This window comes from Tupaia chinensis, unplaced genomic scaffold (assembly GCF_000334495.1).
Source record: "Tupaia chinensis unplaced genomic scaffold, TupChi_1.0 Scaffold145907_1, whole genome shotgun sequence".
NCBI lineage: Eukaryota > Metazoa > Chordata > Mammalia > Scandentia > Tupaiidae > Tupaia > Tupaia belangeri.
Genome location: NW_006205765.1, coordinates 2,233,308 through 2,256,820, shown reverse-complemented (window position 1 = coordinate 2,256,820; position 23,513 = coordinate 2,233,308). Strand labels below are relative to the sequence as shown.

General features: G+C 38.6%; 1 protein-coding gene and 1 non-coding gene across 6 annotated transcripts in view; both read right to left on the bottom strand.

The window, feature by feature from the left end:
• Nucleotides 1-240: 240 nt before the first annotated feature.
• On the bottom strand, nucleotides 241-366 carry LOC114006182 (small nucleolar RNA SNORA40). Its single transcript, XR_003547936.1, has one exon. It is a non-coding gene; the product is annotated as a small nucleolar RNA SNORA40 (small nucleolar RNA).
• Nucleotides 367-545: 179 nt separating this feature from the next.
• Nucleotides 546-23,513, bottom strand: part of USP37 (ubiquitin specific peptidase 37) — a gene marked incomplete at its 3' end in the record, with an annotated part of 80,420 nt that continues 57,452 nt past the window's right edge. For all 5 annotated transcript variants that reach the window (XM_014584232.2, XM_027768337.1, XM_027768336.1 and 2 more), the window contains 6 exon segments: nucleotides 546-625; nucleotides 1,774-1,891; nucleotides 10,480-10,670; nucleotides 11,954-12,077; nucleotides 12,243-12,374; nucleotides 17,391-17,552. In XM_014584232.2, the coding sequence (XP_014439718.1) occupies nucleotides 546-625; nucleotides 1,774-1,891; nucleotides 10,480-10,670; nucleotides 11,954-12,077; nucleotides 12,243-12,374; nucleotides 17,391-17,552 (807 nt within the window).

Below are 23,513 nucleotides of genomic sequence, written 5' to 3'. Positions count from 1 at the left end.
TAGTTAATCATTTAACCAAAGAAAATGTGTACTGCCTTAACAAGCTGTTTTCTGTCAACATCATGAAGTGTTTGGAAATTATTCCCCTCTTAATCTTCCTTTCGCAGTGAACTTATTGGAACATTCAATTTAGTAGATTTAAATACATGATAACATTTTTAAAACTACCACTTTGTTTTCATTAGAACAACGCTCAAAACTGCTTTAGTCAAATTTTGGTCATCTGATTTTTTTTTTTTAAATATTCCTTCTTATATGTATCAAAACTTATACTAAACAATAAGTTTTGGGTTGCAAAAGAGGATTTATTTTTTGCACTTTTCTGTGTCTTTGTCTACAAGACAGACAAAACCAAATTCAAGTGCTAAAGGACCCCTTTCCTCTTTAACATTCCAAACCCTCTTCCTTTGTTTCACAAGAGCATTTTCACTCACCCCTCTTTATAGCTCTGCTGACCTTTACCAATCAATTCTGGTAAGCTTCACTTACTCGGTAATATATATGTGTACTTTAAAAAAGAAAAGTTGAAGTGCAATTAAATTTACCTGGGAAGCCTGTTAAACTTGTGCCGAACAAGAGCACACTTCCCACCACACTTCTCACAAGAATATTCAAGTTCTTCTGCCTATAGAAGACAAAAGAGAAAAATAAAGAAGCATGAAATTCAGTCAGCATTAATTCACTAATCGTAAATAATCTTCTCTAGAGTTACTAGTTCCGTGGGATGATAACCTAGAATCAGTTTAAATTTTGTGCCTAGAGCCATAAGTCTTAACCAAATTAAGATATAATCCTCAAAACACAAATATCTTATAATATTCCTATTTCAGAATTCCTAATTTCCTTTTCAATTTATAATTGTAAACAGATTCAAAGGAGCAGATTCTCAACCTTTTCCCCATGAACCACTGCTAAGAGTATACTCAGATTTTAACATCAGGACATAGCAGAGATAAGATCATCTTCAAATTGGAATTCTTGGTATGTTAGGTGTAACTTTACCCCTTTCTTAAAATGAAACTCAATCTTTAGTTGACAGCCTACTAAGAACAGCTACTCTAAAAAGACCAAAACTTGAGGTGAATATCATCACCTGGGGAAAAGTGAAACAAGAAATCCATAAAAAAAAAAAAAAAAAGGAGGGGGGGTAAAAATACATGGGAAAACTTTCCAAGTGTATGATAATAATACAAAAAGCAAAGAATGACTAAGATAAAAAGAAAAACAGGGGGAAAAAAAGAAGAAAAACAGAATATTTATACCTGAGTGGAGCTGAATATTCATCATTAAAAGAACAGAATTTTTTTTTTAAATTTTTGGAAGACAATCTTGCCAATTTGCTACAATAAAAGAAGGACCACTATTTTATTGGCAAGGGAGGACTCTGATAAATTTCCAAAAGTTTTAATAACTGTTGCACAATAGGTCCAATTATGCCCCAGAAAGTTTCTGATTATCTATAACAGTGTGTCACAGACTCACATATTTATCTACAGCTTTGGTAAATATGATCCTTCCTACTTCTAACGGGATACATACAACCTAAGAAAAAGTGAGTAGAGTTTTTGTTTTTTCATCCCTTAGATCTTAGTATACTAACCTATATAGTACCTCTAATTTTAATTCACATTAACAAACTTTAGCATATATTACTTCAAATGCTCTAAATTATTTTTTTCAAATAATAAGTTTTCTAAGGTTGTCTAAAATGCTTGCTATTAAGTTACAAATATATAAAATTTAGTTATGTAAAAATATCAAAGATATTATTACCCTAAAGAAAAGATCAAGAGAATCTTGAATTGAACGAGGAGGGAGTGGCTTTTTCCTTCGAGGAAGGTCAATGGAAAGGTCATTAAACTGTTCTCTTTTGGGAATAATCTCTCCACATCTGTTAAGAACAAAAGGAGACAAATATAAGCATTAAGAGCAACAGAAAAGAAATGCAAACATACTTGAGAAACAATGTTCCCCCAAAGAATGCATTTCACTAACACACTATCACTAGAGATAAGAAATAAATGTTTATGACTTCATATGCTTACTTTATAAATTAATACAGATAAAACCTTGACTGTAAATAGTTAAGTACTTTGTTAAAATGCTAAATTTAAAAATATTATATTTTTAAACACTCCAAACTTTAAAAGGTAAAGCACTGGGCCAGCTATGTGATGTAGTGCTTGGGGTGGCTGGATCCCACATGGGCAGCTGTGTGGTTTGAGTTCCAGAACAGGTGGCTACAAAAAACACCAGGTGTACGTGAGTGCATGCCCAAAGTTTAGAGAGGAGAATGAAAGAGGAAGGACTGCAGCATAGTCATCCCCCACAGGGAGTACTTTCTCACTGTGTCTCTTTCAGTTTCTCTCTCTGACAAGTGCACACTCCCTATAGCAAATTTTTTTAAAAAAAGAAAAAGAGGGGGCTGATAGGTTGCATGGTTCAAGTCCCAGACCTGCCTGCTTGCTTTCTCCCCCACCCCCGTTCTTCTCTGGTACATATGTATGTATGTAAGTACAAATAAATTTAAATAATTCTTTTAAAAAAAAGTGAAACATAACATACATAGAGAAAAGAGAGTCAGTCACACTTGTGACTGGTTTTTGAATGATGAATTATCAAAGTTAACATCCTTGGAGAAACAGCTGATGGTATAATGGTTACGTTGCTGGACTCCCACATAGTTGACCGTGGTTTGAGTCACAGACCTGGTGGCTTAAAACTCAATCCAGGTGCAAGTTTCTTCTCTCTCTCTCTGTTCCCCCTCTGTTTATCTCTGTCTGGTGAGTGCACATGGCCTATAGCAAAAATTTTTTTAAAATAAAGAAAAAAAAAAAGAAAACACACAGGGGCAAAAAATTAAGCAGTGGAACTATGGTCAAATATGTACAGTATTATGTAATGTTCAGTATTGAAGAAAATAAATCTATATTTGTGATTTGATTATTGTACGATATATGCATGTTTGAAAAGTCATAATGTACCCCCACAAAAATGTACAGTGATTATTTGTAAACCAGTAATATAATTTTTATAACAAATTGTGAATATTCAAAATTATTCTGCTGTAGCCAGTAATCACAATTTAAACGTAAGATAATAAGTAAAAAAAGAAAACAAATTGTGTGATTTCATTTAAGACCCCCAAAATAGACAAAACTCAAGAGCAGTGTTGGAAGTCTAAGTAACAGTTACCTTTTGGGAGAAGGAAGGGGTTAGTTTTGGAGAAGTGGTATTTGAAGGGGCTTCAAGGGAGTTAATATATTCTGCTTCTTGATTCAAGTGATTATTACAACGGTGTCAACTTTTTTTTTTTTTGAGAGATTTTTGCTATAGGGCAAGTGCGCTCACAGAAGAGACAGAGAAAGTGAGAAATTACTCCCCCCAGGAAGGACGGCCATGCTGCAATCCCTTCTCCTCTTAGGATTTTGGGCAGGCACACACATATGCCCAGCATGTTTTTCAAGCTTCCAGGTCTAGATGTAAACCATATAATTGGCCAAGTGGGATTCAGTTGCTTTAACCATCATGCCACCAGTTGGCTCCCTGTAATTTATTTTCTCTTTTGTTCAACTATTAGTATTCAATTGTGCTTGCTATACAGGACTACAACACATTTTCATTGTTGTCCAGTGTTAACTGGGAGGAATATTCCATAAGAATCCATATTATAACTATTGATGGATATTTAGACTGTTTCCAGTTTTTGGCCATATGAATAATGCTATTTTGAAAACTCTGATCCTTGCCTTGGTATAATTCCTTCCCCTTTGAGTATGAGTAGAACTGATAATGATGATGAGCTACTGCTCCTATGATGATGTTACTTTCGCTAGTAAACAGAACTTTGCAGTATAATTAAGGTTACGGATCTTTACATTAAGAGGGAGATTATCTGGATGAATCAGACTGATTCATATTAGCCATCTAAATCTGGCTCTAGAAGGCAGAAACAGGAAGTCTAGGATGATAAGTCAGAGAGAGATGTTCTCTCTAGTCTGAAAAAAGTCAAACAGCATAGCTGTGAACTACCTATGGGATCTACCAGGCAAGGAACTACAGGCAACCTTTAGGAAATAAATGGTCTCAGCTGAAAGTTAGCAAGCAAATGGAGACATCAGTCCTACAACCACAAGAACCTAAATTCTGCATACAATCCTAATAAGCTTAGAAGAGGATCCTGGGCTATAAATCAGAATAGACTGCAACACTTTGAATTCAGTCATGTGATACTCTGAGCCAAGAAAGCCACACCATGCCCAGATTTCTGACCTACAGAGTTAATAAATGGGCTTTTTTTTTTTTCAAGTCAGTAAGTTTAAGACAATTTGTTAAGTGGCACTTGAAAATTAATATAGTTTAGGGACCAGCAGTTGGCATAATAGTTATGTCGCTGACCACTGTTCAAGTCCCAGACCTGGTGGCTTAAACTCACGTTGGGTGCATGTGTGTGTGTGTGCCCAAGATCCTGAGAGGAGAATGGAAAAGAAAGGACTGTGGCATGGTCATCCCCCCAGGAGGTAATTTCTTGCTGTCTCTCTGTCTTACTGGCAAGCATACACGCCCTATAGCAAAAACCTGTCAAAAAAACCCACAACTAATATAGTTTCATATATGCCAGAAATATTCTAGGCACTAGGTTATAGAAGTGAATAAACTAAGGCAAAAAACTACCTCTCATGAAGCTTTCAATATACTGAGGAAGAGACAATGAAAAAGACAGATGCAGGTTAAATGAGATCTTATAGGTCACGGGGTGGTGGCAAAAGAGATGGTACAAAAGGTCAGTCTTTTAATATAGTTTAAAGGTAGAGCTAAAAGGATTTTTTAAGGTGGTGGTATGGGAGAAAGGAAAGAGTTAAATACATTCTTTACTGATTAAGTCACAACTAAGACAGGGAAGACTGAAGAATGAGGTTTTGAGAGGAATATTGGGTACTCAGTTTTAGGCATTTTAAGTCTGTCAAATGGAGAATTTATAAGAACCCATATTTAAGAATATATTATTGGGGGGGCAGGAGGTGGCTGGTGGTTAAGGCACTGGACTTGCACATGGGCGACTCAGTTTGTTTTTTCTGGTTTTTTTGAGAGGTTTTTGCTATAGGGCGCATACGCTTGGCGGAAAGACAGAGAGAGAGAGAGAGAGAGAGAGACAGACAGACAGACAGACAGACAGACAGAAAGCGAGAAATCACCCCCCAGGAGGGATGCTCACGCCGCGATCCCCTCTCCTCCATTCTCCTCTTGGGATCTTGGGCACGCACGCACATGCGTCCGGCATGAGTTTAAGCCCCCAGGTCCAGGACTTGAACTGTGGTCGACTACATGGGAGTCCAGTGACATAGACATTACAGTAACTGCTGGTCCCATGGCTGACTCAGTTTGAGTGACAGCTTGAAACTCATGCTGGGTCAAGTGTGTGCATGTCCAAGATCCCGAGAAGAGAATGGAGGAGAAGGGATTGCGGTGTGGTCACTGCGCCGGGAGTGATTTGTTGCTGTCTCTCTGTCTCACCAGTGTGCACACACATTTTATAGCAAAAAATCTCTCAAAAAACAAATAAAAAAAGAATATATTATTGATATATGGAATTGCCTTAATTGAAAATCAGTCAATTTAAATAATACAGTTTAAAAATAAAGCACATTTGCTAAATTGGGCAAACCTACAGCCAGATGAGACAGAGGATAAACATGCAAAATTGCAATTCGAAGGATAACTGTATGGAAATCTTCCTTCAGTCAGAAACTGCTTCATATTTAGAGAACTGTCCTAAACAAAATCACTAATAAGGTAACTAAGGCAAGGCCTTTTTCCACCTTAATTATTTAATTTTTTTATTAGAGATTTTTAGTATATGACTCATGTGCTCACCAGAGAGACAGAGAGAGAAAGAGAGAGAGAAAGAGAGAGAGAGAGAGAGAGAGAAAGCAAGAAATCACCCCTCAGTGGGGGACAGCTATGCCACAATCCCTTCTCCTACGTTCTCCTCTTGGGATTTTGGACACACGTGCACACATGCCTGGTGTGAATTTTAAGCCACCAGACCTGGGATTCAAACAATGATTGATTATGTGGGAATCCAGTGGTGTAACATTATGCCCTCTGCTGGTCCGTAATTTTTTATTTATTATTGTTATTATTTTTTTCAATTTGACGAGACAGAGAGAGAGAGAAAGAAAGAAACAAAGTGAGAAAGCAAGATGCCAGGTCCAGGACTAGAACCATAGTCAGCCATGTGGAAGTCCAGTGCATAACCATCACACCACCTACCAGTCCCAACTAAGGCAAGGGCTTTAAGGAGGTAGGTACACTGCGGGTGCTGGCATGGTCTCACAGAATCTCAACTCCCTTCCCCCATCCCCTGTGCCACTGCCAGCCTGGTACACCTACATCCATGGACCATGCCACTTACTGAACTGGTTAACACACCTCAACTACACACCCAACATCTGAGCGTTGCACAGTGCAGCAGCCACTGCTTTCATAAGGCCCTCTTTCTTTTGTGCTGCTTTAATAACCCTACCACCCACCTGTCAAGACATGTCTAGGGATGGCAGTGGGCTGCCAGGGGCCAAAACAGGAAACTGAAACTTCCTAGCATAAGAAATCTGAATGATACCCCACAATTCAGTGAAATAAAAACAGTTACAAACTTTGGTTCTGGCTTGCACAAATTGGGTTTGGAAAGTGCATTAGAAGGAAGGGATAGATGTTTCTCTGTCTGCTATCGGATATTCCAGTTTTATAAGAAGTTGAATCACACTTGAAAGATCAGACTTCTTTAGAAAAATCATTTATCTGCTAAGGGAAACAAAACTAAAGAAATAAATAAAGATGGCAAGAACTGTCACAGACAAGTAATGCAAAACTACTGTTTGTAATAATATCCACATGAATATTCAAGAATCCAGTAAAAAGTGCTAGACTATTACAGCTGGAAAAAACCTCAGAGTACACTATCAGTTTAAGCAGCCTAAGAAACAGATATGGAAGACAGAATTAGAGAACTAGTATGTGAATTTTTAGTATTTCTGAGAAAATTCCAGAACAAATAGAAGAGAAGCAATATTTATTTATTTATTTATTTCAGTATTGCCAGAAGTATATGCACTCTCATCAGAAAGAGAAAGCACCCATCGGTAGGGTGAGGTCATGCTGCAATCCTGTTTGCTCCATTCCTCCTTCACAGCAAGACTTAAGGCACACATATACATGTACTCAGTGTGCTTTTCAAGCTGCTGGGGCTGGGATACAAACTGTGGTCAGTCATGTGGGATTCAGTTTCTTTATCCACTAAGCAGTGAGGCTGACCCAAGAAGCAACATTTAAAAGATAGTTCGTGGGCTGAAGAAAAATCCAAATATTTAGGTGAAGAGGTTCTATCTAATTTGAATTTGCAAGAAAATTAACAAAAAGTGGGCTGGCCTCATAGCCTAGTGGTTAGGGAATGCAGATTCCACATGGCCAACAGTGATTTGAGTCACAGCACTGGCAACTTGAAAAAACACACCAAGTACATGTGTGTGCATGTCCAAAATTCTAATGGGATGGAAAAATAAAGAAGAAGGGATTATAGGACAATGGCTATGCCCCATTGGGGAGTGCTTTTCCCCTCTCCTTCTTTCTTGATCTCTTTTTATTGGTGAGCACATGCACCCTCTGGCAATTAAAAAAAATTTAAAGAAAAGTATGAATATCTAGATGTAAACTAGTGAAACCGTAAACTTCAAAAATAAAGAACAACACAGATTGTCAGAAAAAAATAAAGATTACCACAAAGTCAGTTTTCTTATGAGTGTCATAGAGTAAGATATGATTAGAAATATATATAGTACCTTGATAACATGGTAAATGCTGCAGATGACTATTTCTGTATTAAGAAATATGTGAAATCCATAAAAAAAAATTCTCGGTTACAGTGGGGCTCTCAAAAATTTATTCTGAGATGTACTATAGGTGACTGAGATAAATCCAAACAAAACCTTTTGAAATGAAAATATTACAGAAGCCCTGATGATGACTATAGAAATTAAGTGGAGAAAATAAGTCTGATTATCATAAACATGGAGGAAAAGTATTACAAAAGTTAAAAATAATTCAAGGTCCAGCCTGGTGCAGTGGTACAATACTGATCTGAAGTCACATGGTCAACTGTGGATCTGGGTCCAAGCTGACCTGAGACATGCATGGCATGTGTCCGAGATCTTGACTAGCTGGAGGACTAGGGGAATGAGACTGCAGCCTGGTGAGACCGTATCATGGGTGCAAGCTCTGATGTACTCAACTGTACAAAAAAAAAATCTAATTTTAATCTGTTTCATAAAAAAATAAAATAAAAATAACCTGATTCAATAAAATATACAATTAACAAATTGAGACCTTGCCAAGGGTGCAAGCCCTCGTGTGCTCTAAATGTTTAAAAAAATTTTTTAAATGTTTCATTAAAAAATAAAAATAGGAACCAGCAGTTGGCATAATGGCTATGTCGCCGGACTCCCATGTAGCTGACCACAGTTTGAGTCCTGGACCCGGTGGCTTAAACTCATGCTGGGTGTGTGTGCATACGTGACCAAAATCCTGAGAGGAGAATGGAGCAGAAGGGATTGTGGTGTGGCCGTCCCCACTTGGGGGATGATTTCTCACTTTCTGTCTCTCTGTCTCTCTTTCTGGTAAGCACATGCGCCCTCTTCAAAAATAAAGAACAACACAGATTGTCAGAAAAAAATAAAGATTACCACAAAGTCAGTTTTCTTATGAGTGTCATAGAGTAAGATATGATTAGAAATATATATAGTACCTTGATAACATGGTAAATGCTGCAGATGACTATTTCTGTATTAAGAAATATGTGAAATCCATAAAAAAAAATTCTCGGTTACAGTGGGGCTCTCAAAAATTTATTCTGAGATGTACTATAGGTGACTGAGATAAATCCAAACAAAACCTTTTGAAATGAAAATATTACAGAAGCCCTGATGATGACTATAGAAATTAAGTGGAGAAAATAAGTCTGATTATCATAAACATGGAGGAAAAGTATTACAAAAGTTAAAAATAATTCAAGGTCCAGCCTGGTGCAGTGGTACAATACTGATCTGAAGTCACATGGTCAACTGTGGATCTGGGTCCAAGCTGACCTGAGACATGCATGGCATGTGTCCGAGATCTTGACTAGCTGGAGGACTAGGGGAATGAGACTGCAGCCTGGTGAGACCGTATCATGGGTGCAAGCTCTGATGTACTCAACTGTACAAAAAAAAAATCTAATTTTAATCTGTTTCATAAAAAAATAAAATAAAAATAACCTGATTCAATAAAATATACAATTAACAAATTGAGACCTTGCCAAGGGTGCAAGCCCTCGTGTGCTCTAAATGTTTAAAAAAATTTTTTAAATGTTTCATTAAAAAATAAAAATAGGAACCAGCAGTTGGCATAATGGCTATGTCGCCGGACTCCCATGTAGCTGACCACAGTTTGAGTCCTGGACCCGGTGGCTTAAACTCATGCTGGGTGTGTGTGCATACGTGACCAAAATCCTGAGAGGAGAATGGAGCAGAAGGGATTGTGGTGTGGCCGTCCCCACTTGGGGGATGATTTCTCACTTTCTGTCTCTCTGTCTCTCTTTCTGGTAAGCACATGCGCCCTATAGTAAAAACCTCTCAAAACAAAACAAAACCCCCAAAATAAAAATAATTTGATTCAACAAAATATGCAATTAACAAATTTGAATTTGCAAAAAAATTAACCAAAAATGGGCTGGGGCCCATGGACTAGGGGTTAAGGGATGATAGGGCATCATTTCAGTGAATAAGAAAACACACTGCCTTTGAATCCCTGCACTGCCTGTATGAGGCCTGTATGCAGTGCAAGGTCAGGCTGTAGTTCCAGAGCACAAGCTTGTGTCTCTCTTACTCTGACATCTACTGTAGATGCATCCCCACCCGAGTAAATGGGTAGCAGCAAAAAGAAGAGAAAAAAGGGAAAACCAACTAAGTACTCACAAACAACTCAATATTCTTCATGGCAATGAAAAGAAAAAATTGAAATGAACTGTTTAGTCAGTACTAAAATGTAAAATAAATGTACTCAAATTCTCCTCTGTTCTCATGCAACCATTTTTATAGAAAAATAAAGACTATGACAAAAAGAAGTTTGGTATAACCTGTGAGTTCATGCATTTCCCTTAATATAGGAAGATAAGAATTTATAACATTTGGAGGTTCTAATCATTTGCCATAAAGAAATAAAAGCAGAGGAGCAGATGGTGGTGCAGCAGTGACATAGCTGGACCCACATGGATTTGTTTCTCAGGACCTCCCTGTACACACCCGTGTGCCTGGGGTCTGGGCTAGCTGGGGATGGGGATTCTGTTAGGGTTCCTGCCCCTGCCACTGCTCTTTCTCTCATGGGAAAAATGAATAAATAAACTTTAAAAAAGAATTAAAAGGTGAAAAAAGTGTTCTAGATACTTACGCTTTACAAATAATGGAATGTTGAACTTCAAATTCTAAATTAGTAATAACAGGGCAAGTGTATACTCTGGTAGCTGAAATATCTGGTGCATTTTCTTCTCCAGGAACAGACTCAGTCTTCCAAGTTTTATTTAATTTTTCCATATCCTCTTTCAGCTGGTCTAAGCACTGACTTAAAAATTCATGAGCATCCTAAAAAAATAATATCCTTTATGAGAACAAAACATATCTTGTCATGATAATAGATTATTAACATTGTGATTAATAAAAATGAAGCATTTGGATGTAATGATATAGAAGAAAAAGGTCAGTTTTAGTCTAGTAAGGATTTCAGAGTACATATCTCTCATACTGTGAATAAAAAACAAACACTGGATTTGGTCTTTTTTTTTTGAGAGAGGTTTTTGCTATAGGGAGCGTGCACTTGCCAGAAAGTCAGAGAGAGACGGAGACAGAAAGAGAGAAATCACCTCCCAGGGGGGATGGCCATGCCGCAATCCCTTCTCCTCCATTCTCCTCTCGGGATCTTGGACAAGCACGCACACATGCCCAGTGTGAGTTTAAGCTACTGGGTCCAGGACTCAAACCACAGTTGACTACAAGGGAGTCCAGCAACATAGCCATTACGCCAACTGCTGGTCCCAGATTTGGTAACTGTCAGTTTCATGTGCATAAATGAATGGCTCTTTGCCTTGCTTGGAAAACAAACAAAAAAAGAGGTAATTTCTCTAAAATAGCCACAGTACCTAACACAATCCAAGTTCCTACACTGACAATTCACATCTATTAAAATATGGTAAAATACAAAGAAGTCTTACTGAATCTTCTAACTCTTCAAGTTTTTCAACACATGATGAAATCTCATCCACAAATCTCATTTAAAAATGAAAATCAGGTTAACACACTAAAATCATTTTAATTTCATTTATCTTTAAAAAAAATTTTTTCTTGGACAAGTTTTTGCTATAGGGCGCGTGCACTTGTCAGAAAGACAGAGACAGAGATAAAAAGCGAGACATCATCCCCCAGTGGGGACGGCCACACTGCAATTCCTTTTCCTCCATTCTACTCTCGGGATCTTGGGCACACACGAACATGCGCCCAGCGTGAGTTTAAGCCACGGGGTCCAGGACTTGAACTGTTGTTGACTACATGAAAGCCCAGTGACATTGCCATTATGCCAACTGTAGGTCTCACCTATCTCTGAAAATTAAAAAAAAAAAAAAATTATGGGCCCAGGGTCAAGTGGTTAAGGGAGCTAGATCCCACGAGGCCAACTGTGCTATTGATTCCTGACCCTAGTGGCTTGAAAATCACACCAGGCGTGTATGTGTACCCCAAATACCAAAAGGATGGAGAAACAGGAGAAAGGATTGCAGTGCGACTATGCCCCACTGACGGGGTGCTTTCTCCCTCTCCCTCTGGCAAGTGCATGTGTACTCCGGCAAAAACAAAAAACAAAATTAAGTACTCACATTCTGCATATAACCAGAGAATCTCTCTGCTGTTGCTGAAATAGCATTTTTAACCTTCTTGAGTAAATCTTTTTTGGTCTCTGAATTACAGATATCTTTTTTGACAAGCAAGTGTGCAAAGCGTCTGGTAAAATAAAACAGACAAGGTTAGCATGTTTTAGAGTAACACTGAAAAGCATATTTTAACACTAATTACTCAACAATGGTACATACAACTTTAAGTATCTAAAACCCCATTATTCTATAATTAGTGAGGTAAAAAGTTACTTCAAAAGTCTGTAACAATTACCTGATAAGTGCATTGAGTGGAATTTTCTTCCATGGGATACCTTGCTTAAGTAAGTCATTTGCAAACGATTGGAGTGAAAACAGAGATTGTAAAATAGCATTCATATAGCAGGTATTCCCCAAATTGGAGAACCTAAAAACAAAAGAAATATTGTTTAAGAAGACTAAATTAGTTCCTGAAGTATCTTCAGTATGGCAGGGGTTCTCCACTGCAGCAATCATCAGAATTACCTACCTAGATGACTTGCTAAACTAGTATTACTTGCCCTCCAATCACAGTTTCTGATTCAGGAGGTCTGATAGAGAAGGCAAAAACAGGCATTTTTAACAAATTATCAGATGATGCTGACACTGCTATACCAGGAAAATTAAATACACACACACAGAAATAAGAGTTCAAACACTGGGACCAGCCAGTTGGTGTAATGGCTATGTCGCTGGACTCCATGTAGTCGACCGCAGTTCAAGTCCTGGACCCGGTGGCTTGAACTCACGCTGGCACATGTGCGTGCATGTCCAAGATCCCGAGAGGAGAATGGAAGAGAAGGAACTGCAGCAAGGCCATCCCCCTGGGGGGTGATTTCTTGCCTTCTGTCTCTCTGTCTTTCTCTGTCTTTCTGGTGAGTGCATGTGCCCTTCAGCAAAATAAATTCTCCAAAAATAGTGCAAAAACTAAGAAAATGGCCAACTTAATCATAGGGACAAGTCTGGAGTTGAATATTATATTCCAGAATTCAATCGGAAAGATCGAACCACAACAGAAGATAAATTAAGTACATAAGGCTGAAGGGGTGAAATAGCATTTTATGACTTTAGACTAAAACATTGCTGATTTTCTTCCTTTGTTTTCTGGTTTTAAGGATTTCTGTCCTGTCTTGAGCTTCATGTACCTACTATTTGAACAGAATCCTAACCTGTTTCCTGGCTTTAAGTTTTAAGCAAAGTTCTTAGCATTTCTTTGATTTATTAAAGTTAAAACTGCTTTTCTTGAAATTAAAAAACATATTATAAAATACCTATTTAATGACCATAATAAGCTACATAGCATCAGCTAGTGAGGTACCTTATAGTATATATATTCTACTCAGCGTTTCATGCCTAAAGTCAGACATGTATTCATACATATGTATATACCAGCTGAACTTGCTATTGAAAGTAGTTAGATTATTTAAAAAATTTTGTGAATCAATAAAATGTGGGGAAAAAAAGGAATGGAAAACAACTATAGACACCTGAGATAGCATAGAAGGAGGGTGAGAAATGGCAGAGGGTGAGAAAGAGGGGGAAAATATATATAGACCTATATACATATGAAATATATATAGACCTATATACATATGAAACTAGAAATAAAAAATTATTGATGATAACATCTATAATTAAGCCACTACGCAATATATTCTGGATGGGAAATCACATTTTGTATGCAGTGACGATGTTCAGTGAATGAAAGTTAATTAATTTTCAAAAAAATAATACACAAAGAAAGTGAGTCAAGGATTGTATATTTAGCTAAACTATCCTTGAAACAGCTAGAGAGAGTTTTGAATGTGCAAGAACTCAGGAAACAATGTACATAAATGTAGAGTTAAGACTAAAATAGGTTGAGACCGTCGTTTCTTCTAATCAGAAACTAGATAAAGCAGAAGACAATGGAAAAATATCTTTAAAATGATGAAAGAGAAACACTACCAAGCTATACTTCTATACAAGTTCAGCTTTTGGACTTTTGGATTTAGTGATAACATCTTTTGAAATTAAAAGCAAAAGACTTTTTCTGACAAAATTTGAGTTTATTTGTTGCCAGGAGAATTTTACTATAAAAAATATTAAGGCAGAAGGAAAATGAGACCAGGTAAAACTCACAACTATACAAAAAACTGGAGTACTTGAATGATAAATGTGCAGAAATATAAACTACATTTCTCACTCATCTTTTAATTTCTTTAAATACACTTAAGTGCTTAAAGTGAAAACAATATACTAAGGATCAACAGGTGGCATGGTGGTTAAGGTTTAGGCCTCCCACATGGCCAACTACAATTCAAATCTCAGACCCAATCACTTGAAAATCACACCAGGCAGGTGTGCATAACTATACAAAATTCCAAGACAACAATGGAGAAGGAACCGCAGTATGGTTATACACTCCTGGGGTGATTTCTTACTTTCTCTTTCACTGTCTTTCTCTGCAAGTGTGCATGCTCTATTGCAAAAGCCTTGAAATATACTGAAATACACAGTTTAAGTGAGTAACTGTATGGTATGTAAACTATCTCAAAAAGGCAAAAAGAAAACAGTAACATTGTGGAATTTATAACACATGTACAAGTAAAATAAATGACAACGGCATAAAGGAGGTAGGGCAATAAATATAAAATGAATACAAAAGAAAGAAATGAAAGAGAAAAAGGAAAATTACATGTAATAAAGATAACAAAATTAAACCCAGATTTATCCATAACTATGCAAAATGTAAATGGCCTAAACCAATGATCAATTTAGACTGGATGATCCAATCATAAGAAATCTGGAGTCAGGGCCAACAGGTGGTATGGTGGTTAAGGTTCTAGATACCCACATGGTCGACCATGGTTTGATTTCAGGACCTAATGGCTTGTTTTTTCACTTTTCCTAGTTATTTGTCTCTCTCTCTGATCAAATTAAAGAATAATAATACTAATAAAAAATAAATAAAATAAATAATTATTTTTTAAAAATAGAATTCTGGAGTAGGACCAGCAGATAGCGTAATGCTTACATTGCTGGACTCCCACTGTGGTTCAAGTCCCAAACCCAGCGGCTTAAACTCACACTGGGTGCATGTGCATGTGTACCCAAAATCCCAAGAGGAGAATGGAGGAGATGGGACTGCGGTGTGGCCATCCCCCCCGGGGGTTGACTTCTCACTTTCTGTCTCTCTGTCTCTGTGGGGAGTACATACTCCCTATAGTAAAAATCATGCTAGGTTTGTGTGCATGTATGCCTTAAATCCCCACAAGATGGATAATTGGAGCAGAAGGGACTGTGGCATGACCATGCCCCACTGGGGGATACTTCCTTACTCTTTCTTTCCATCTCTCTGCTGAGCATATATGCCCTCTAGCAACAAAAAAATAAATAAAGATCAAGGCAGACAGAAATAAGACCTAGATGAAGAATGGTCTAAAAATATAATAGATAAAACCACTATCAGAACATTATCTGGCAAGAGGACAGGAAAATATTGAGACAGACTAATCAGAATGAACAAAGGAAATTAAGTATTAAACTCGAGTAAATAGTGTAGAACACAGTACAGAGAATCTGAGGATCAGAGAAAGCAACAGGCAAGCAGAGAGGAAAGTGAAAAAAAAATTTTTTTTTTTTGGAGAGGTTTTTTGCTATAGGGTGCGTGCGCTTGCCAGACAGAGAGAGACATAGAGACAGAAAGCGAGAAATCAAACCCCAGGGGGGATGGTCATGCCACATCCCTTCTCCTCCATTCTCCTCTCGGTATCTTGGGCACGCACGCACACACACCCGGCGTGAGTTTTAAGCCTGTGGGTCTGGGATGCGAACCGCAGTCGACTATGTGGGAGTCCAGCGACATAGCCATTATGCTAACTGCTGGTTCCCAGGAAAGTGAAAATTTTCACTGCAAATTTATAATGTTAATATGTAACACTTATAAACTACTATAGATCAGACGAATTGGTAGATAACCTTGTTAAAATAAAATGATAAGTTTAACGCTGCTGTCAAAGCAACAATTTGAATGAGATTAAAAACAAGTAAGCGGGACCAGCGGGTGGCATGGTGGACAAGGTGCTGGACACTCCCACATGGCTAACCGGGGTTCGAGGCCTGGACCTGGTGGCTTGCTTTCTCACTTCCCCTCTCTATCTCTCACCCTCTGTCTCTCTCTGGTTGAATTAAAAAATCAATGAATGAATAAATAAATAATAAAATAAATAGTTATTAAAAAAAAAAAACAAGAAAGAAAGCCATGTCTCCCTGGTGAGTGCATGTGCTCTATGGCAAAAACCTAAAAAAACAGAAGGAGGGTGAAAACTAAATGTACATTAATGTGATTGAAATTTCTATATTAATATATAAGGATACTCATGATTAATGTGCTGTGAAAAAGTCAGATTAACAGAGAAGCAGTATAGGATATTGGTTAAGAATGTAATCAGAGTCTAACTGCCTGGATTTCTACTACTGCTGTATTACTGACTTGGAGCAAGTTAATTAATTTTACTAATCTTAGTTACGTCATTAATAAAAGCAGATTTTTAAATCTATCTCACAGGTTGTTGCAAGGATTTACAGTAAAAAAAAAATTTCATTTAAACACCTAACACACAGTTTCTGGCCCATAAGGAACATTTTAGGTAAAGTAGTTACTATTAAGTTGTTGGAAAAGTCATGACATATTTTTCGATGGAAAAATGCACCAGGACTTTTTCAACCACGCCATGTTACAATTACAGATGATACTATGATCTCCATTTCCGTGTTTAATTAAAATACAATAATACAGGGGGGCCAGCAGGTGGCATGGTGGTTAAGGTGCTAGACATTCCCACATGGTTTGAGTCCCAGACCTGGTGGCTTGCTTTCTCACTTTTCCTCTTGCCCTCTCTGGTCAAATTAAAATAATGAATGAATAAATAAAATTAAATAATTATTTTTTAAAAATACAATAATATAGGAACTGGAGAGGAGAGAAGATAAGACTTAATGTCAAAAGGATTTTAGTAGCAGGAGAAAGTTTATGGGATTAGATAGTATGCATTTAACATTTTTGTGGCTGTAGTAAGTCTTTTATAAATTACCTCATTTCTAAATATTTCAGAACTATAATCAAGGAGACCAATTTCATAACTTTTTTTTAAACAAGTTTTTACTATGCCAACAATTCTCCTGCTTCAGCCTCCTGTGTAGCTGTGACTAGAGACATGTGTCACCACATAGGTTTTTAGAGTGGGCCAAGAATTGAACCTGGGCATCTCTTGTGGCTTTAGTTTGCCAAGTAGAACATTAACCAATATGTGCTATCACAGCTAAACCTCATTATTCTTTTTTTTTTTTTTAACACCAAACAATCCATACTTAAGTGGAATTATTTTATAAAAAAGAAAATCAAACAACAGAATTTACCTACCCCTGCAGTTGCTGCTGTTGGTGGGAGGTAAGGGGTATTCTTGGTTTGTTCCAGCCAGTGTAATCTTGGTTACACCTCAGTTTTTTAACAGAAAGAGGAGCCGGCTGAGGAAGAAATCCCAAACTTCTTTTAGCCGAGGGAGTCTGGCCTGAAACATTAGTCCTAAAAGAAAAAGATAAAAAACAAATTAATTATTTTTTTAGGAATTATTTTATTTTATTCAAGTTGCCAGGTCCAGGACTCGAACAATAGTCAGCCATATGGGAGTACAGCATCTTAACCACCACATCAAGTGCTGGTCCCACAAAATAAATTTAGAATATCATATTTTTAGCATTTAGAAGTCAGTCTAGGAAAAAAAAAATCTTAAATTTAGAGAAATATCAGTAAAACAAAATAAAACAAACAAAAACTAGCAAGTCTATTGAGAGAGCTAAAAACATTTATAATACTATGCATATTTAGCCTACAGTAAGACAATCCACATTAGAGGCTTGAGAAAAACCAGTTTCACTTTTGAATTTATTTTTTATCTACTTCATGAATATCACACATTAGTTTGCACAGTCTTAAACAGATTGAGGCAGTCAACTTTTTCTACTATTACAAACAACATAACAAATATATTTACCCAGTCACCTTGAGAAACTGCTGTAGTTTAATTGCCACAGGGCACATGAGCTTGCCAGAGAGAGAGAGAGAGAGCGAGCGAGCAAGTGCAACCCCAAATAGGGTGTGGTCTTGCTACAATCCTGTTTTCCTCCACTTTTCCACTTCATCAACACTTTGGGCACACATGCCCGGTCTTTTGCAAACTATTGGTGCTACGGTTCAAACTATGGCTGGCCATGTAGGACACTACCTGGCTCCCTATGCACAAAGCTTAACAGTTGCACTATAGGGCTGGCCTGATTTTCATTTAAAACTGTTGCACACATTGTAATTTTTTTCCCCAAAAGGCTGTACAACTTATATTTCTGCCAAAAGTGAATTTCTTCACATCTCCATTAGTAGTATTATAAGTTTTAATTTTTAATATAGGGACACCTGATCTGTTACTTTATTTTGCAATTTCCTGATTACTACAGAAGTTAAACATAATTTTATAATTGTTTTCTACTCTAAATTATTATTCTGCATCCTTAGTTTAATTATTTAGCTTTAGATTTTTGTCATAGGGTACATGCGCTCTCTGGGGGGGGGGAGGGGAGAATGAGAAATCACCTGCCAGGGAGGATAACTATGCCTCAATCCCTTCTTCTTTCCCCTCAGGATTTTGGGCATGCACACACTTGTGCCTGGTGTTTTTCAAGTTGCTGGATATGGGACTCAAACTGTGGAGTTGGCCATATGGGACCCAGTGTCTTAGCCATGCCACCTGCTGGCTCCCCATTCTTAGTTTTATATTAGGTTTTTATTTTCAATTTGTCTGAGGATACATGTGCTCACCAGAGAGAGAAAGGCAGAGTTAGAAAGCATTATTCAATGGGAATGGTCACACCACAATCTCTTCTCCTCCATTTCTCTCTCCTTTGGGAATTTTAGGCACCCACAAACACATGCCTAGCATGTTTTCCAGTGCCTGGTCTGAGACTCAAAGTGTACAACTGGCCAAACGGGAACTAGTGATCTTAACCACTGTATCACTGGTTGCCCTATACTGAGTCCTGAATGACTATAATTTTTTATATATTCTATATAGTAGTCTTTTTTCCATTACATATTCTAAGTTTTAAATTTTTACATAGTTGGGGACCAGCAGATGGCATAATGGCTACACTTCTGGACTCCCACATGGCCGACTGCAGTTTGAGTCCCAGACCTGGTGGCTTGAAACTCACATTGGGCATGTGTGTGTGCGTATCCAAGATCCTGGGAGGCAAACGGACTGTGGCATGGCCATCCCCCTTAGGAGGTGATTTCTCATGTTTACATTCTCTCTCTCTCTTTCTCCGGAGACCACGTATGCCCTAAGACAAAAACCTCTTAATTTTTTTTTTTTACATAGTCAAATTTATTAACCATTTCTTTTTACAGTCTGATTTTTGTTGCCTTGTTTATGAAATCATCCTGCTTCGCTGGTCACAGAAATGTGTTTTTGTATTTTTTAATTTACTACAGGCCATGTACCCTCACTAGAGAGACAAAGAAAGCTGCCAGGTCTGGGATCTGAACCACTGTCAGCCATGTCTAAGTCCAACGCCCCAACCACCACGCCATCTGCTGACCCCCCCCCCAAAAAAAAACCCCAAGTATTTTTGACAGTCTTGCTGTGTCATGACCTTCCTGCCCTTATTTCTCAATTAGCTAGGATTAGACATGCAAAACTGGCTCAGCATATTCAGACTGGGGTGGGAACTTAAACTGTGTTACCCATGTGGCTTCCACCTTCCTAAGTGGTAGAACTACCTGTGTGGTACCCTTGCTAGGTCAATTTGGAAACTTATTTTTATTTATATTGTAAGACATAAACATCATTTGCTTTCCTGTAAGAAGACACTTGACCCTCAAATTATTTATGGTCTGCACAGGCCGTGTGTTAGGAACTATCTGGCTTTTAATTTTTTTTTAAAATGTGAAATACAGAGCCAGCAGATGGTATAGTAGTTACGGTACTGGACTCCCACAAGGCCAACTGCGGTTCGAGTCCTGGACCTGGTGGATTGAAAAAATCACATTGGGAGCATGTGCATGCATGCCCCAAATCCTGAGAATGGAGGAGAAGCAACTGCAGTGTGGCCGCCCCCCCGGGGGGTTGATTTATTCTCCTTGAATCTGTGATGATTCCTCTAGGTTTTTTTTAACTTTATTTGTTTGTTTGTTTATTTTAATTTAACCAGAGAGGGACAGAAAGAGAGAGGAGGGAAAGTGAAAAAGCAAGCCACCAGATCCGGGACTTGCACCATGATCAGCCATGTGGGAGTCCAGCACCCTTAATCACTACCACCCTTAATCACTGGCCACCTGCCAGCCCCTCATTTTGTTTTTTGATGACTTTGACACTTTTGAAGAGTACTGGCAGGTATTTTATAGAATCTCCTCCAATCTGGGTTTGTCTGATGTTTTCTCATCGTTACACTGAGGTTAGGCATTTGCAAATAGTAATAATCAGAAGTGAAATTATGATCTCCTTGGTGTATTGTATCACAGAATACATAGTAACAATGACTTATCACTTAATTGTGCTTTTTTTTTTCTAACACTGGAGGTGCACCTGTGTACGGTAACAAAGAGAGGGAAAGCACGAGCACATGCGTGCTCACATCTCCAATAGGGCTTGGTCATAAGGCCACAATCTTTGTTCCTCCAATTCTCCATCCTGTCAAGATCCTGAGTACATGCACATGCCCCTGACAGGTTTTTCAAGCTGATAGGGCTGGGACTCAAACCCTAGTCAGCCAGGTGGGACACAGCTTTCTCTGTGCAGCACTTAACTGTGGTACTATTGGGCCCACCTGGTGGTACTCATTGTGATCACTTGTAAAGGCGGTGTCTGCAGGGTTTCTTCACTGTGAAGCTACTATTCTTGCCCTCTATCATCAAGAAACATCTTGCCGGGACCAGCAGTTGGGGTAATGGCTATGTTGCTGGACTCTCATGTAGTCGACTGCAGTTTGAGTCCTGGACCCAGTAGCTTAAAACTCACGCCGAGCACATGTGTGTGCATACCCAAGATCCCGAGAGGAGAATGGAGGAGAAGGGATTGCGGCATGACCCCTGGGGGGTGATTTCTCGCTTTCTGTCTCTGTCTGTCTGTCTGGCAAGCACATGTGCCCTATAGCCAAAACCTCTCAAACAAAACAAAAAACAAGAAACATCTTGCAAGGAGGCCAGCAGGTAATGTGGTGATTGGGGTGGTGAACTTCCACATGGTTGACCACAGTTTAATTCCTGAACCTGGTGGTTTGCTTTCTTACTTTTTCTCTCCTTGTCTCTCTCATCTCTCTCTGATGAACTCATGTGCCCTATGGCAAAATTAATTAATTAATTAATTATTTAAACACATAAATAATTTTTAAAAATATCTTGTAGGGGGACCAGCGGTTAGCATAATGGCTATGTTGCTGGACTCCCACGTAGTTGACCGTGGTTTGAGTCCTGGACCCGGCGGCTTAAACTCACGCTGGGCGTGTGTGTGTGCATGCGTGCCCAAGATCCTGAGAGGAGAATGGAGGGGAAGGGATTTTGTGGCGTGGCCATCCCCCCTGGGGGGTGATTTCTCGCTGTTTCTCTGTCTCTGTCTTTCTGGCGAGCGCAGGTGCCCTATAGCAAAAACCTCTCAAAAAAAAAAAAAAAATCTTGTGGGAAAATACTTTGATGTTATGTAAGTAATTCTTTCTTATGAAACTTTTATCCACTAATATTAGCACCCACTGATGGATTTTATTTGTAATTATTACTGTAGTATTTGCCAAATGGTAATGTTTTATTCCTACATTTCATCTACTTTTTTAAAAGTTTGTTTCTTCCATAAGCAAGAGGTGCAAAGGGCCTGTCTCATAGGCACAGTGGTTTCCTCTAGTTCACCTTAGTCCCAGGGGAGTCCTTTAGTCCATACTGAAATGTGTGGAGAAATATACCAGCTTCCCTAACCTGATGGGTCCTGGACTATACGATGTTCTCTTAGAGCCATGGTATGACAAAAGCACTGTTCAGTATCTCATTGCTCTCTGCAAGTTCAGCCAATGTACTTGAGAACTCTGGATTTCCTCCTTCCTTATCTTCACATGGTAACTCCAGTTCGGCCAATATACCTAGGAACTCGGAATTTCTTCCTTCCATATCTTAGCTTGGTAATTTCTTACTCTCATTAGCTTTTTGATGTCATTTAGATTCTCTCATTTTTTTCCCCAACAAAACCCATTTTTAAAAGAATTATTTAAATTTTATTAAATAAATAAATTTTACCAGAGGGATGGGGGGTGGGGGTGGGGGAGGAGAGTGAGTGAGAAAGCTGGCTGCCAGGTCTGGGACTTGAACTGGGATCCCCCATGTGGGAGTCCAGTGCCCTCAACCACCACATCACCTGCTGGCCCCCAACCAAAAACAGTTTTATTTATTTCCAGAGAGACAGAGACAGGCATCCTAAACCAGGTTACCTGTGTCTCACAACATGATCTTCTTCCCAGTCTAATACTTGGCCGAGATCATAGGTTCACTGTGCCCATTGCCCAGGGCGCTCAGGTAGACCCAGGGTATAAAATCAGCGCATTCCCATGTAGCTTCCGGCAACATTCCAACTGCCTGTACCATTATTTTTTTTTAAATGACTTTTACCCCCTTCTATCTACCATGAAGCACATGACAGTAAGAAATAGAGAGAGACTCCTTCTATAGGGCATTGTCCTGCTGTAATCACCTTTTTTCAGTCCACTAGACCTTGGACACTCATACACATGTCCAGTGTTTCAGACTGACTGGGGCTAGGAATTCCAACTCAGGTTGCCATGTGAAACTGGCTTCCTTGAAATAGCACATTATGTGACAACATAAAGTTACTCTCCCCACACACTAATTTTTAATTCCACATGTACCATAATCGTAGTCCCTATAGATGCACAAGATTGTTTCTGGGCTCCTTTTTTGATAAGTGATTAGTCCTAATGCAGTATCAGTAATAATCACCATTATTAATCACCACTTAAGTTTTGATACTGGGGAACTTAAGTCTATCTTCTTTGATCTTCTTCCAAATTATATTGGTTGTTCATATAAATGTACTAATCAATAAAAAATCTTGAATCATTTTTTGTTCCATAAAAAGTACACTGAGGGGGGACTAGCAGTTGGCGTAATAGCTATGTAGCTGGACTCCCGTGTAGTCGACCGCAGTTCAAGTCCCAGACCCAGTGGTTTAAACTCACTCCAGGTGAATATGCGTGCGTGCCCATCTCCCCTGGGAGGTGATTTCTTGCTTTCTGTCTGTCTCTGTCTTTCTGGGAAGTGCACATGCCCTATAGTTAAAAACAAAAAACACTGAGGGCCAGTGCGTAGCATGATGGGTTAGGTAGCTGGATCCACATGGCCAACTAGGCTGTTCCAGTCCCAGAACCTAAAAAACATGCCAGGCATGTGTGCCCAAAATCTCAAAAGGAGAATGGAGAAGGGATCACTGTGTGGCCA